General features: G+C 45.2%; 1 protein-coding gene across 1 annotated transcript; it reads right to left on the reverse strand.

The window, feature by feature from the left end:
- Window positions 1–546: 546 nt before the first annotated feature.
- Window positions 547–5,196, reverse strand: TLR4 (toll-like receptor 4). Its single transcript, XM_010156250.1, has 3 exons — window positions 5,095–5,196; window positions 4,126–4,292; window positions 547–2,840 (listed from the first exon to the last, which is right to left on the reverse strand). The coding sequence occupies exons 1-3, from the start codon at window positions 5,194–5,196 to the stop codon at window positions 581–583; spliced, it is 2,529 nt and encodes an 842-aa protein (XP_010154552.1). The 3' UTR covers window positions 547–580.
- Between the last annotated feature and the right edge of the window lie 10,190 nt (window positions 5,197–15,386).

The raw sequence follows: 15,386 nt of genomic DNA on the forward strand, positions 1-15,386 counted from the left end.
CATAACTGTTCAGCTTCGCTGAGCAGCTGCCAGCTGGTCTGTAGCTGTAGGACACCCCATTTCTCTCAGGGTTTTTCCCCTGACTCATGGTGCCTAAGAAGGCAAACCTAAGACTTCCAGGATCCAAACTTTGGCTTTGTTTCCTACCATTTTTAGAGCCAAGAATCCTGTACCTTTGCTCTCCCCTGGAGATCCTGGGGTCCACCCAAAGCAACAGACCCTGAAGTTCCACTGGGTAAATGGCCACAGGACCCAAATCCAGTTTCAGAATCAGACAACTGACAGTAGGAGCAGCAGTCCTTCTATTCACCAACCCACCGGACCTGCGTGGATTGCTTTGGTTGACAGCTATAGACAAACATGGAGCTCAGGCATGCACAGTTCTTCTAGCTGTTGTCAATCCTTGACTTGCAAGTTCCCTTGAGAAAGGGTGACCAGCAAGGCAGGTCTTTTGGTAGTGCTTTTAGAGTGTCTCCAAGCTCTTCCTCCAACTCTGAATAGCCACAGAACCAACTTCTGAGCACCAGCCATCAGCCAAGGTCAGGATGGGAGACAGGAGATAAGTGATCTCTCTTTCTCTTCACATGAGCTTTACCTCCTCATGGTTCCACTTTTTGCCTTCTAGCAAGACTCCTGTCAGTTGCCTCCAGAAGATGTGCCTGCTTATTTCCTTGTTTTTCCACTCCAGGTAGGTGTTCCTCCTCAGGTATCGGGACAGCCCCAGCCTCTGCCTCAGCAAGGCCTTATTCACTTCTTCTAGTACAATCATGATGATTCCAGCCTTTCCTTCAACAAGCTGCCAGGACTGGGCAATGTCAAACTCAAAGCTACACCACTTACTTTCCAGAAAGTCAGTGGAGATGACTGCGATGACATTTCTGCTACTCAGAAAACCTTCTTGAATGATATTGGTGACAATAGGTACCCCTGGTAGGAAATCCCTGTAGTAAAGACAAAGCTGGAAGGGGGGTGTTCTTCCTTCTAAAGGTTCCACCAGCTCTTTCATCACCCATTCTTGGTCTTTGCTGGAGTGGATAACAAATGCGTCATAGGTGTCACCCCTTTCTGCAGAATGTTTACACCCGCTGAGCAGCACCAATGAGTAGTATAGCTGGAAGTAGTACTTGTAAATCAAGAAGAGGAACACCACTGCAGTGAGCAACATGATCACTGAGAATGCCACTGTGCTTGCATTGAGCTGGCAGGAGGACAGGTCGAAGTTTGACAGGCTGACATTTTTCACATATGCAGGCGTGTGGCATATCATCAGCTCCTTGTTTTGCAGTAGCTCCTGCTTTTCCTTAATCCATTTCAGAAAGTTCAGGTATACACAAGAGCATTCAAACAGATTTTGAGAGATGTCTAACAGCATCAGACTGTCAGGCAGGATTTCCAGGGCTGAGTCCAACAGAACATTCAGCTGGTTGTTGCTGAAATCTAGGACTGTGAGGGCTTGGAGTGGCTTGTAGACTACAGGATCAAAGCTCAGTAGCTTATTGTTGCTGATGTTTAGTTCTTTTAGTTCAGAGAGGGCATCAAATGTACCTCGATTCACCTGTACTAATTTGCAACTTGAAATATCCAAGGTGTGGAGGCGACTTAGGTTTTTGAAGTTGTTGTCCAATTTATTGTTCTCAAAGGAATTGCCTGCCATCTTGAGTACTTGCAAAGAGTTAAAGCCACAAAATGTACACTGGGATTTAACATGAGTTCTGGTATGGGAAATATCCAGGTAAAGAAGTTTCTGAAGGGATAGAAAGATAGGGTAGGAGCCAGGACCAAATAACTTGGTGTGCTGAAGGTCCAAATATAACAAATCCTTCACATTAGTGAAATCTCCAGTCATGCTGATGTCAGAATTGAAGCTTAGGTTCAAGTATTTCAGATTTGGACAGTCAGGAAACTGAGGGGAACAGCAGCTAGTGAAAGAGAGGCGATTCTCACTCAAATCTATGACCTCCAGTTTACTTAGACTCTTGAATTTCTGCCTGAAGCTATTGAGGTACTTGCTCTTGATAATACGAAGCACTCTCAGCTCCTTGAAAAGAGACAGCTTCTCGGCAGGCACTTCCTTAAACTTGCATTTCTTGAATTCCAGCTGTTTCACTTGAGAGAACATAGGAACCTCTGACACCTCTTCAAGCTGGAGGTCCACTAACCGAATACTGGAGACGTTGCCTATGCAGTTAAAGAGAGTGTCTGTGTCATCCTCAAATTCTCTGAAACACATTAAGACAAATTCTTGCATTTGTACTTGACACAGTCCACTCAAGAGTCCTCTCTGAAAGTCCACCAGTCTCTGACTGTTGCTGAATTCTCCAACTATTAGTCTGTTGACCTGTAAAGCAGTCAGGCCTTGGAGACAAGTCTGCATCACACTGAAGTTCTCAAAAGAGGACCTTAGGACCAGCTCACCAAGGTGAATCTTCGCAAAGGACCCCGGCTCTATGTATTTAATATTATTCAAGGAAAGCACCAGTGTGAGGTTGAGCCTGCTCGCTCCCCTCAGGGCATCAAGGTCTCCTTTGGAGATGTATGTAATCTTGTTAGAGAGAAAGCTCAGGTGCCTGAGAGAGGTAAGGTTGGTGAAATACTTGGGAAGCTTCAACGAAGCAATGTTGTTGTGGCCCAAATTCAGCTCCTGCAGGGTATGCAAGTGACCAATGGGTAGGTCAGTCAGAGAGGCGATGTTGGTTTCCACCAGTACTAGTTTTTTCAGGGATGTTAAACCATAGAAGGCTGCTGTCCCCAAAGGCTGGAGTGAATTGGCAGTTAAAATTAAGGTGGAAAGATTATGAAGATCCTTAAAGGAGTTATCTTCTATTGTATGGAGCTGGCACCTGTTGGGCAGGAAAAGAAAAAAAATGTGCATGAAACACTGTCTCTTTTATGTTCACGAATGCTACAGCACTAAGCGCTGGTGCAACATCCTCAGGCTCAACCTCACACTGGGGATGGACTTGGCTTTACTGTGCTGGGCAGAGCCATCACTCTGGAATGTGCAACGGGAAAGCTTCCACTGCAGGAGACCTTCTCTCACCTCCTCCTCCCTCTCTAAATCTGAAGTACAACTGCAAAGTCAGAGACCTAGAGCCACAGTGAAGGTCAAAAATTCAGGCAGGCAGAAGGAAAGAATAATTCTAGCTTTTTGTTTAGGCCAAAGTGATATCCTGCTGTCCATCACTGATGGCAGAGCCAACCTAATACTGCACTCCCTTACGCCTTACACCCTCATAGCGCTCAGACTGTCTCCTCAGCCACATCTGGGCAGTCTCACTGGCATGATGCAGCAGTGGCAAAGCTTACAACCCTGTCAGCAGTTTTACTGATGCTATCTGAGAGGGAACAGACCCCAGGCCATGTTAGCTCTAAAAGAGAAAAGGAAGGAGGAAAAAAAGGGTGACCAGCTAAAAATGGTCTCATATGGCAAGATCCAGAATTTGAGACACAAATCCATTCTGCAATGAATTCAAGTGAAATTAGTTTTATAATTCATCCAGTGCCTTACAGCAAAGCTGCTCTGCCACTCAGCCACTTCAGAGCTGTAACTGTGATGGGACTGAGTGACACTTTCTAGTGAAACAATTTACCCAGAGAAACTGTTGTCTCAAGTCAATGGAAATTATACATCAATTCAAATTTGCTAATAAGCCTCCCCCATCTCCTCCCCCAGATATGTGCGGAGAGGGGAAAAGAGTATACACTGATATTTTAAAACAGCATTTTTGAAAATGTATGTACCTTTTTTTTTTTTTTTTTAAACTGTGGTTAGAAAAACAGCTTGCCCAATATTTTCCATTTCAGGGTTTTTGTAAAAGTGAAAAGTCTGTCATTTTTCTTAATCAGAGAGATGTAAAACATCTTCCTCCTCCTTTTCACATCCCAACCTACAATAGCAGACTGACAGACCCAGCTCTGCACAGAGGGTGTGCACTCAGTAACTGGACTAAAAGCTGCACATCACTTGACCACGAGAATGTGCAGAGAGACAGACACAAGGATAAAGTCACAAGCGAAAAAAAGAAACCTTGAACAGCCAAGAACAACAGACCTGAAAATAAGCAACCACAGCAGCCCAGCTGGTGAAGCAAGATTAACCAGTATCCACATAAAAGAACTCATTACCTTGTAAGATCGAGAAGCTGCAGTTCAGGGACTGACAAAAAATAATTTGACTCCAGCGATTTCAGATTGCTGAAACTGAGATCCAAGCTCTGGGTGGTATTTGGGACTTCAGCGGGAACTCCAGAGACATTCAGTCCCATGCATCTGAAAGCTTTGTTAGGGATGACCTGTAACAGTGGCAGATCCAATCACAGTCAACATCTGCTCTTCATGAAGTGCCAGAAAATTACACTGTCAGGAAAGAAGGAGCAGAATGACTAACGTTGTAGTTAATTTCTAAATGAGCTGCCCTGAGTTTTATAATCTTTTGTATCCTAAGCATCTTTCCCACTTCTAATAGAACCAGTCCTACTCCCCAGGAAGAGCTACAGTTCTTGCTGATTGAAGCAGGTACAAAACTACAGGACAGTGTACCTTGAGGCTATGGATGAACCTTTGAGAGAACTAGCAAAACAAACACACCAGGATGCATTGTGTGTCCAGCATCAGCTCTCAGCTGTGTTAGACTGCAGACAAGTAAGCAATCTAAGCAAAGTTATTCTGTAAGTAATAATTGTTGGCAAAAGTTTGCAGAAGGCAGTTGGTCAGTGCTAGGTGATTGGGGTACCAGTGAAATCACTCTACAGTATGAATCAGGAAAAAATACTGTCTTTTGCAGAAATTATAGACAAGGTTTGGGTCTCTTCCTGAAGGGAAACATACTCTGTTAGATTAACTGTATTTCAGTAACTTCAGAGGTACAGGAAACCAAAGAGAAAAAACCCTCCTGGTTCTGGTTCTCAGGTGTTTCTGAGAGAGACCAGCATTTGCTTCAAATACTTCAACTGCCTTGGTAAGAGCCTTGGAAAAACAATGGGCTTTCGTAAGACAACTACCACACCACAGATTTGATGTACAAATCTCCCAAGCAGAGGGAGAAGTTACACCAGAGAAAGAGAAGGATTCTGTGCTCTTTTAGAGATCACGTACCTCCAAACAGGGGTTGAGAAGGCAGCCTGCTAGCTGCGATGGGAGAAGCACCAGCTGCAGCAGCACAAGTGTCCACAGGGGAATTGTTCCTCTCAGGGCCATCTTCAGGAAGCCAGGCATGCAGGAGAAAACAGAAAACAGTATCACTCGGGGACCTGGAGTGAGAAACCTCCCAAAGTGCCAAGCATTGTGTTTCACCACTCCTGCCTCTCACTGCACGTCACTGAGAGCTGCAGAGAACGGGGAGGGAAGTGAAACCAGTGGCTGCCTGGTTTCTAAACATGTTCTGAGTGAATTGCTCTTCTGCAATCTGGTTTAAGAAATGTTTAAAAAAAAAAAAAAGAAGTAATGAAAGGTGTAGTTTGGACTATATAAATAAAAAAGGAATATGGGTTGTATCTGTGTGTCCCTTGACTTGATTGCCTCAGATTAGCTTAGGTCAAACTGGAAAAAAAAACTTCCAAATTCTGGAAGGTCATGCTTCACAGCCTGTATTTCCAATGCACTGGATAGAGCGAATGACTCCACCTTTATGCTTCTACCATGCTCCCAGATACACCACGCTGGCAGGTAGTAGAGAAGTGCTCAGCTCTGGAGATGTTTTCTTGAGCTGGCTAACAACAGGTTTATGTACAGCTGAGCTCTTATGAATGTGCATCAAGCAGTTACCCACCTGGCCGGACCCCAGCACTGCAATTACCGCAGGAACAAGCTGCACATGGCCAGGCACAAAGAGTAAATACCAGAGATTGGTAGAGTGGTCAGAGCTCACCTTACACCCCTCCTCAGCCTTCCTTTGGGTGGGTGGGTGACTGGGGGCAGAAGCTGAGAGAGGCACAAACCCCCAGATGGACTTACAGCTGCTATCTGCCCTAGTCATGCCTGAATCTGTGTTTGATGCCTTGCTACAAAATGAGTACATCTCAATACCGTCCTTAATTTACAGTGCAGACACGGCTATTGTTTCTGGGAGAGGTTTTGTAAAACCTCACAGTTGGCAATATTAATTTAAATCAGCTGTGAGCCTTCTAATAAAGCTCCCTGCCTTCATTTGCTCTGATAAATGGTAGTGCATTCATGTATCTACTCCTGTCTTTCTGTAGATAACTAAGAAGTGTTACTGGGAATCCAGCCATAGGGTTGCTGGGTATTATTAACACCACATAGACAAAGAAGTTGCAAAAATGTGAGATGAGGATGGGATACTAGTGTAGAAGTAGATGGAGCAGGGGATGATTACTCATGAAAGTATTTGAAAATTGATATTAAATGTAAGATGCAATATCTGGCCAGTGAACAATCCACTTATAATGCAAAGTTTAAACTATGGGAGGACAAGGGATGTTTGGACTTCTTAGGCACATCAGTAGAGGGCCACTGAGAGGTGGGGAAATCCTAAAATAACAGATGATCTCTGAGACGAAAAACACATGGCAGCACAATGGGAGCTAAAACTGACACCCTGATGTGCAGCCAGATAGTGCCCATTAAGCCAGCAGACAAAAAGTTTGTTGAAATTGGGCAAGTTCTACAAAATCCCTGTTCTGAAAAGCCTCTCGTGATTGCAGGTATTTCCTTTTACAGATGGAATCAGAAGTGAATGGAAACAATTGCTGACTGCTTCTGTGCCTGGATTAAGGAAATTGGCAGAACATCATGTGTCTGCAGAGAGGACAAATGAGTGCATCTTTTAGTATTCAATATGCAGAATGAAGCCATCCACGTTTAATTTTTATCTAAAGCTGAGATGAGCCTGAAGTATGCTCTAGAAATTACCATTTCAATGGAGACTCACTGAAGATGCTGGAGAGTTTGGGATCATCACAAAATCCATCCATACTTGGGGGTCAAGTGGCAAGTACAGCTTGAAGGACGTTCAAAGACTGTGCTGCCTCTATCACAAGGGACGGTTTCACGTTGTCCACTGTCATTTGCTCAAGGACAAATCATGTAGCACTGCAAGGGATGGGGCACCAGCCGGAAACATGCAAGCTAGCAAATCAAATCCAGCCACCAGTTTAGAAAGTCAGTGCTGGTTAACTTCATATTCTTCAGCTTGCATACAACAATGTGCAATGACTGCAGAAAGCCATAATGTCTATGTAATTGCCTCTTTCGGCTCACAAGAAACAAAAGTATTATTTGGAATCCTTTAAAGTGACAAGAATAACATCTAAAATGAAACATGATTCACTGTGCTGGCAATTTACTGGTGGGATCATCAAAGATCTCTTCGAAAGGAGGTGTTACAGAAAATCTGTGTTTCTAAAAACACATGCCCAAGTAATCTTTGTTCTCCTGAACATTATTATAAGTAACAAACAGCAGACAGCATATACTCAACCTCTGTGATCTCAGCACAAGACGGCCCCAACGTAGCTGGTCTGACAAGACGTCTTGTACCTGCTTATACTAAAAGAAAATAATTTGTGAAATCCAGCCCAAAAGAAAAGTTCGCTAAACTCTTCAACAAAACAACTGGTGATAGCCATGAAAACAGACAGGGCTGTCTGTATCTATGGTGATTTGAAGGTCACAGCTCACCCAGTATCACACGTAGATCAACAGCTATACCCAGATGAGAGGATGTATTTGCCTCAGTAGTCATCCTAAACAGTTCCCCAAGTCTATCTGTAAATGGAGGCTGAGGAACAGGGCAGAAACTGTTTCAAGATTAAACAAATCAGGTCTTATTTCAAGTGAAAGGACCATCTGTAACAACTATTTGGTTGTGAGTCATGGATCAGATGGAAGAGAGCATTCCCAAGATGCTGGCACTTACACGACACATTATTTGTGGAGCTAGTGGTGGGGAGCACCACAAGAACTTCCAGAAGTACTTGGGAAGCTCAGGCATGTGGTCTGTACACCAGCTGACCCAGTATTGCTCTCAGATGGGTCACAGCTCTGGCCATATGTGCCTTCCTGAATAGTATCAGCTAATACAACTCAGTTTAGCAGTCACCTGTGGTGAATTAAGCTTAAATCACGTCATGTTGCGGCTGGGGTCTGGGCTCAGGGTGTGTAGACAGTTACTGAGTCCTTGAGGTTCAGCTGACACATTGCCAGTCCTTACACTCAGCAAGTCCGAGTCTGAAAGGTTGTCTGAGTGGAAAGGGAAAACGAAAGGAAATGTCTCAAAAATTTATCAGTGTGTTGAATTTTTCCAGCCATTCTGCTGGGGGAAAAAAGTCTATATAAATCACAAGGAAAAATGGGGATAAAAATCTGAAAATTACTTTAAGATCCTTTTGCTGCAAATTACATAGATATTTTGGTTCCTGGAACTGGCGAGTCACCGCCTTACACAGCAACCCCTGGATGACCCAGCAGACGCTGGATAGGGACAGTGCTGATCCACGCACACCCTCCACCAAGGCTGGTGAAGAGTTGAGTAACTGGTATCATGAGAACAGGCCTTTACTAGAGTGCCTTGATGCCTGTAACTCTCACTTGTGACGCTTCCCCATATGAAGTGGGTGTAATAATCTCAAACCTGATGGAAGATCAGACTGGAAGAGCTATTGCCTCTGCTTCTGGATCTCGTACATCTGAAGAAAAGAACAACATTCAGGTTGAGAGAGAAACTCTGCATTTAGTCTGGGGTATTAGACAGCTTCACTGCTGTCTGTCTGAGCAATGATTGACTCTAGTTACAGATCATTTAACTGCTAGTTTCAAAGCAAGGAGCATCAGTAATGCAGATTGCTTGTCATGCCTGTGACTGTGACAGGTAAGGACACGGAGGTGGAATCAAGACAGTGTCTCCATGCTATATAGCACAGACCAAGCCCCATCCCATTGCAAATGGGGCCACCTAAGCCATACAGAACCCAGCATAGCTAAGGTGTTTCCCACTGCAGAAAAGGATGGATACTGGTGTACACAGGGGGGAAAAAAAAAACCAAAAATCTAGTGGCCAGGTTAATTTGATGAAAAGCAGCCAAGCCTACAGTGAAGTAGGTAATGTGTGTCATCAGATGGGCTATTCCCCAAAGCCAAGGTCATATGAATACCCCAGAACTATTCAAAAGCTATTAGGGAAGAACTGTGTCAAGTAACCAGGGACAAATACACAACTAGAAGAAGTGATTAATCAGTGTCAAGACAGTCACTATCTGTGGCAGCTACTCCATATGGACTATGTCAAGTCAGTTAGGAGCCCTACATTTTACTGAAGTCAATGTTTAATCTAAATGGTTGGGAGGATTTCACACAGATGGTGGAGGCATCCAGACACGCTTGCCAAGCATCCGTGGACAGGCAGTGAGTGATGGTGGGAGCTCCCTTGACCCCTGGAGAGAGGCAGGTTGGCACCAAACAGCCCTGGCAGCTCCCTGCCCTTCTGCCTTGGATGAGCCATGGTCGCCCCTCGGTTCGCCACAGAGACGGGGATTCACTGTCGCCATCGATGCGAGGATGTTCGCAGCGCCTTGGTATGAAACGTGCTGTGCTTAGAGGGAATATAATTGCCTTTCCTCAGACCGATGCTGGCTTTTGCTACTGAAGCAACAATAGGACTCATTTTCTTTTTCTTTCCCCCTCCATTACATCCTTATTACAGTATCTTGTAGCCTAATTTACATACGTTTTGTATTACTGTGGCTTTGCCTTATCCTACTTATTCCACCTCCTTTCCCCCAGTTCTCTTGACAATAATGAGTCTGCTGTAGGGCAAAGATTTATACAGACTATCAAACACGAAAGGTGTGTAGGGCACGGAGGGCTGCGCATCTCCGACTTTATACACTGGACGTAAGAAAGGTTGATTTGGGGATTCAGTGCCACCAACCAGACATGGTTAAATACTAAGCCCCTACCACATTGCTCTGATACTCTGGGAAAGTGTGAAACAAGATGCAGCTCTAACGAATCATAGTTACCTGGAGAGATTACAGAACCCTGTTTTGAGGGAAAACCAGCCAATTCAAACAGTAAGGACAAAAAGCTGTGTAACACGCTTGCTGCAGTTACTGAGAGCACTGCCACAGGCAGTGACCAATGCTAAGACTCTTGAGACTCATGTTTATGGTTTCACTAGCATGGCTTGACACTACATGACAGGAAAATGTTGCAACAACTGCGGCAGAAAGTGCAGACACAGCTCCTGCAAGCTGTGGCGAAGTTCTCGTATACACGTTACCTAGAGAGAAAATGTAAACTATCTCCCAGGGTTAGTTCATAGCATGCTTTATACATCAGCTTGTCGATGTGAAGATTATTATGCCATTTCACTCTGCTGGGAGAAGAACATGGAATACTAATTGTCCACATAGTTGAGAGCCCCCTTCCATTATTACAAAGTAATAAATTCCAAAAGAGTGGTCGAGAGAGATCCAAATGCCTATTTGCATGCATTGGAACACTGCGTTTTTGGAATCTGCAGAACCTGTGTGACTATTATGTGTTATTTAGAGAGTAAAGACTAATTTGTGTACAGAGTAAAACCCAAAGCCAGAGTTCAGCTGATAAAGAGAAATTTATTAAAACACGCTTTTTCTCCCAAGCTCAGCTGAGTTCTGTTTGCCTCTGCAATATTAGGTCATCCCCTTTCAGCCTCTCTGAAATTGAGCTGGACTAGGGCCTCCAGTTCTTCCACCAGTCTCCCAGGGCAAGGCAGCTTTAGGGGAGTTTTGTCAGTATTTCTTTGGCCATGAATTGCTTGCACCAACCAAGACAAAACCATTTCAGCTCTAATGGAGTAGGAACCAGGCTGGACAAAAGGAGGTAGGAGTGAGAGCAACATGAAGGGCTTTAACACTTTGCAGATGATGACAGACAGGGCGTTATTATTATTGTTGTGGATGCCCCATCCCTTGAAGTGTCCAAGGCCAGGCTGGACGAGGCTTGGAGCAACCTGGTCTAGTGGAAGGTGTCCCTGCCCATGGCAGGGGGGTTGGAACTAGATGATCTTTAAGGTCCCTTCCAACCCAAACCATTCTGATTCTATGATTCTATGATTATGGAAAGCTTTTAGAAGACAGGGATGAGATACTAAAAGGGAAGTTACCCAGAAAAAGTGGTGACACAAATAGCACAGGAAGTGACCTGAAAGCCTGACCACAGTGAAGGGCAGGGAGGAAGGAAATGGGAGGGAAAGCAGAAGTTTAATCCCCCATGGAAATAGTTAGCAGTTATATGAGAACTGTGCTAATGCTCCCACACCCCAAATGCTGCTGCTGTAAGACACATGCAGCCTGATGCAAGTTAAGCCAACAACATCACCACTCCCCCCCCCCAGAATCTGCCCTCAAATAGCCATGCAGAAGGAGTCTTCTTCCTGTTGAGCACCTGCCTGAAGTGGTGCAGCAAAGTGGTCGTACCAACATAGTCGTCAGCTTGTAGGTTCATCACTGTAGGTTCTTTTTGCTGGTAGAGCCAGCATTTTGGTGGAGCAGCAACTGAAGTGAACCCATGATGATAACAGGCCAGGAAGAAAGTAACAATGAGGGAAGTAAAGAAGGGGTAATGTGACATAGCTGCATCCTGGAGGGAAGGGGTAGAGGATGAAATATGGACATGAGACAGCCACAGGTGAGTCGGGGCTTCTTACACATGGAAGATCTTTAGCACACAAGGTAGTCTTGGCAGGGTGTCCCCATGTTTAGAACAAGTTGGAAGAGACATGGAAACCTCTGGAGACCATGCTGAAGAGAAAAGTAAAAAAAAGAGGGGAGGGGATTACATGGGGTCATAAAGCCATGAGAAGATCTCAGAGGATAAGCTAAGGCAATTCTCAGCTTTCCTGACCAGATATCCCTCTCCCACAAGACAGTGCCAACTCCTTGAAACCAAAGTGCACTTATTCTCAAACAGAACAAGAAAAGAAATGTTTCTTGCTTCCTGCAGACATTAATATTTCCTGCAGATATTAATGTTTCCCAACAATTAGCAAGACACTGAAATTTCTGAGTGCTGAACCTGGCTCTTTTCCAAAGTGATGGGGATGACTCTCATTCCAGTTTGCTTAGGAAGGAGTATGACATCCCATCGCAGGTACTGCACCCTCACCCCCTCCCCTTCTCAGGGACTGAGGACCAGCGTAGCATCTCACTTTGGTGCTTTTCACAAATAACCAATGAGCACAGGATGGCTGTTTACAAAACAGGAGGGGATTATGCAAGGCAGAAAGGTTGCGCAACACTCCACCCTCATCCACAGCAGTCAGTGGTGGAAACCAGCGGTCAACGGAGGAAAAGAGAAGTCTCTGAATCTCAGGGATTCATCTCCCACCCCACATGTGCCAGAACATACTGTGACTTGTTCAGAACAACCTGGAATAAAGCCCAGCTGGGATCATCAGTGGTGTCTGGAGGGGACAGCAAGCAGCACGGACCTCTATCAGCACTTCTGGACCTGGAAGAAAGGGCTGGCTTTGTCAGCAATCATCCCCACCTCAATCATTTTCAGCAGCCAGTTCCACTCAGTGGTGATACTCTGCTGAAAGAGCTGCAGGGACAACAGAGGCAAAGTTATAGAGTATTCCTTACAATGCCTTTCATCCTGCTCAAAATGCTCTGGATCCTGCCCAGCCCCACTTTGCCCACAGCCCCTTGCAAGACTTGCACTGCACAGGACCCTCATCACCACACTAAGACATACAGGGGGCACCCTCAAGGTGCCAGCATCTGTGTCCAAGCTGCTCTCTGAGAACAAAGCATGTCCCAGTACATTCCCCTGGTATGTCCCAGTAGGAATTTCCATGGGTAACACCAGCGATAGCTACCAGACCTCTCAGCTGCTTGACTCCCAGTTTGTCTGGTAGGTTCCCCTATGGAGGACGCCCTTGTTGGAAGAGGAGGCACTTGCTACCTCTTTTTTCCACGAGCGGCCCGTACTGTAATAATGTATTGGTGGATTATTGTCATGGTTGCCAGGGTAACCAAAGCCTGCAATACTGACCTCTTGGCACATATGGAGGGCTAAGTTCAAAGCAATGATTCCCGTGGTGGTATATCTCTGGGAAAAGAGAGAACATCTGCTTATGATTTCTAACTCATACTTGTGCAATACTGACACCAGCAACACCTTTGCAGCTGGGACCAGTAACATCTTCCACACTCAATATAGCAAAAAAATACATAAATAAAAAAGGGCAGATGCCTGACAGCACTCCCAGAACTCAAACAAGGAGCATCTTATGAAAAGTTGCTGCAGAATCTGAGGACTCAGGTACATACAACCTCCAGGATGATAAAAGACAGAGTTCCATGGAAATAAAAAAAATCTTCAAATGGTTGGAATCTGCATGCTTTTTAACAAAAAAAAGGCTTGGAATATAGGCTCCATGCAGGGGCCTATACAAGTTCTCTGCATCTCTGCCTTTTCCATGCCTCTGTGTGTATTCCCTGCTGGCAGCCCTCATGTGATACCTCACTTCTAATCCATGTATTAAATTCTTGTCCCTGGCCTGTGCACTACAAAACTGCCTCTGCTCACGTAAAGCTAACATGGCCACGTACAAAACTGAACGCTGCCTTAAAAGCCTCGTGACTATGCAGCACAGCCACCACGCTCACGAGCAGCTGAACAAGCTCTCCGGTCCCTGAAGCCTAACTGAGCACTTCGCGCTCCTCGCCTGGATTGTCCCACTTTGCACTTTCCAGACATTTTAGCAGTGAAACATACTTCTTTTTACAGCACTGTTTTAGCAGTCAGGGACTTGGCATCTAATCCCAGCCCCTGCCAAGAGTCAGTGCATGACCTTGAACAAGGTTATATTACCACACTAGGCCTTCAAGCTCCTCCTGTATTTGTTGCAGATTATAAACGTCTTGGTAGTGCCTGGCAGGCTTAAAGTTAATTAAAGATTGCAGAGCGCCATCACAAAGATCATCAGGACCCAAGACAAAGTATCATTAGATTCATTAATGAAATAATCCTCCGTCGTGCAGTGAAGGGGAAATCTGCGCTCCAGAAGCAGTGGGCATAACAGCCAGCCCCAGGCCAGAGATGTGTGAGAATGGAGTGTTTTAAGGGATGCCAACCAAAATTCCTCTCATTTTACACTAGCTAATTATCAGTAATGGTCTTCAGACAAGGAAAGCACAGGAACGTATATGAAAGGGCTTATATGTCATTAGAGTAACAGGGTTTCTGAGATCTAGAACTATGGAAGGAAATCTAACTCTCAAGGGCGTTTGAATGTAAATGGCAAGGGGTGACGGGGCAGACTGGAACGAGAATAACACTGCAGTACTGTGACTGGTGGTCTTTCTTTTGTGGGTAGGAGCAAGGCTCCTAACCTGAAACATCATGCTACAGGGAAAGACTGCATTTCTAGGGGAAGGGTGTAGCTGACATCATGAAAAGGTTTTCCTTCCCCTGCCTGACACTGAGGCACTAAGGTACAAGGGAAGACACAGAACACTGATGCTCATCTGTCTGCTCTCCAGTACAATACCCTTCCCTACTTGACGTGTTTAGCTGCAGCAGTAGTCCTGTAACACTGGGATTGCCTGCCACTCCACCGAGACGGAGAAGGCTATCCAGCTCCCAGGTGCAGTATCTGTGAACGAGCGGTACAGATTCTGGCTCATGCAGTGCCTCTGCTTAGCCATGACCTGCAAGGAAGGTACGGGATTACCTGAGCTGATCGGTCCTAGATGTTATTTTTGCCAGACAAGAAAGTCACACGTGCATTTTCACTTCTCAGCCTCTGCTTAATTGTTAAGGCTTTAGTGAGGATTCCGTGCCTCATGATAATGCAGTGAGAGTCAACCATTTTCCCAAAGCATTGGCATGGATGGAGTAACCATTGCTGACCACAAAGCACCTTTGGCACCAGAAGCTGGCAAAAGTATAGATTGGAAGAGATGAGTCCTCCTCTGATAAGTGTCTTCACCAGGTTAGATCCTCATCCCCTGAAGGCCTTTTTGATGTTCCCAGGTAACTCCTGGGATGGCATGAGAAGACCAACTAGTAGGACTCTGGCTGTATCCTAGCCAGATGGGCATTATCTTTGTTATTGCATGAGGCAATGCAGTGCCAACAACATACCAGGAAAACTGCGAGGGAACTCCAGTTACCAGAGGACACAGGAAATGGAGAGGAAGTCAAGTGTGGATACCCAGCAGTCCAGTAACCAGGAGAGAGAACCTCTGCATGAGGCATGCAGTGCATTGTGGAGAGGAAGAAAGAGGTGCCACAGAATAATTCCTCTAATTAATTAGGGTAAAGAAGAAGGACCCAAGTGAAACTATCATAGCTGCCACTCTCTGCTTTCTGCTCTCCCTGAATGTGGGCAGGCAGAACTGAGGGAGGCACCCAACCTTCCAAACCCTGGACTGTCA

Source organism: Eurypyga helias, unplaced genomic scaffold (assembly GCF_000690775.1).
Source record: "Eurypyga helias isolate BGI_N326 unplaced genomic scaffold, ASM69077v1 scaffold20027, whole genome shotgun sequence".
In the NCBI taxonomy this organism is placed as follows: Eukaryota; Metazoa; Chordata; class Aves; order Eurypygiformes; family Eurypygidae; genus Eurypyga; species Eurypyga helias.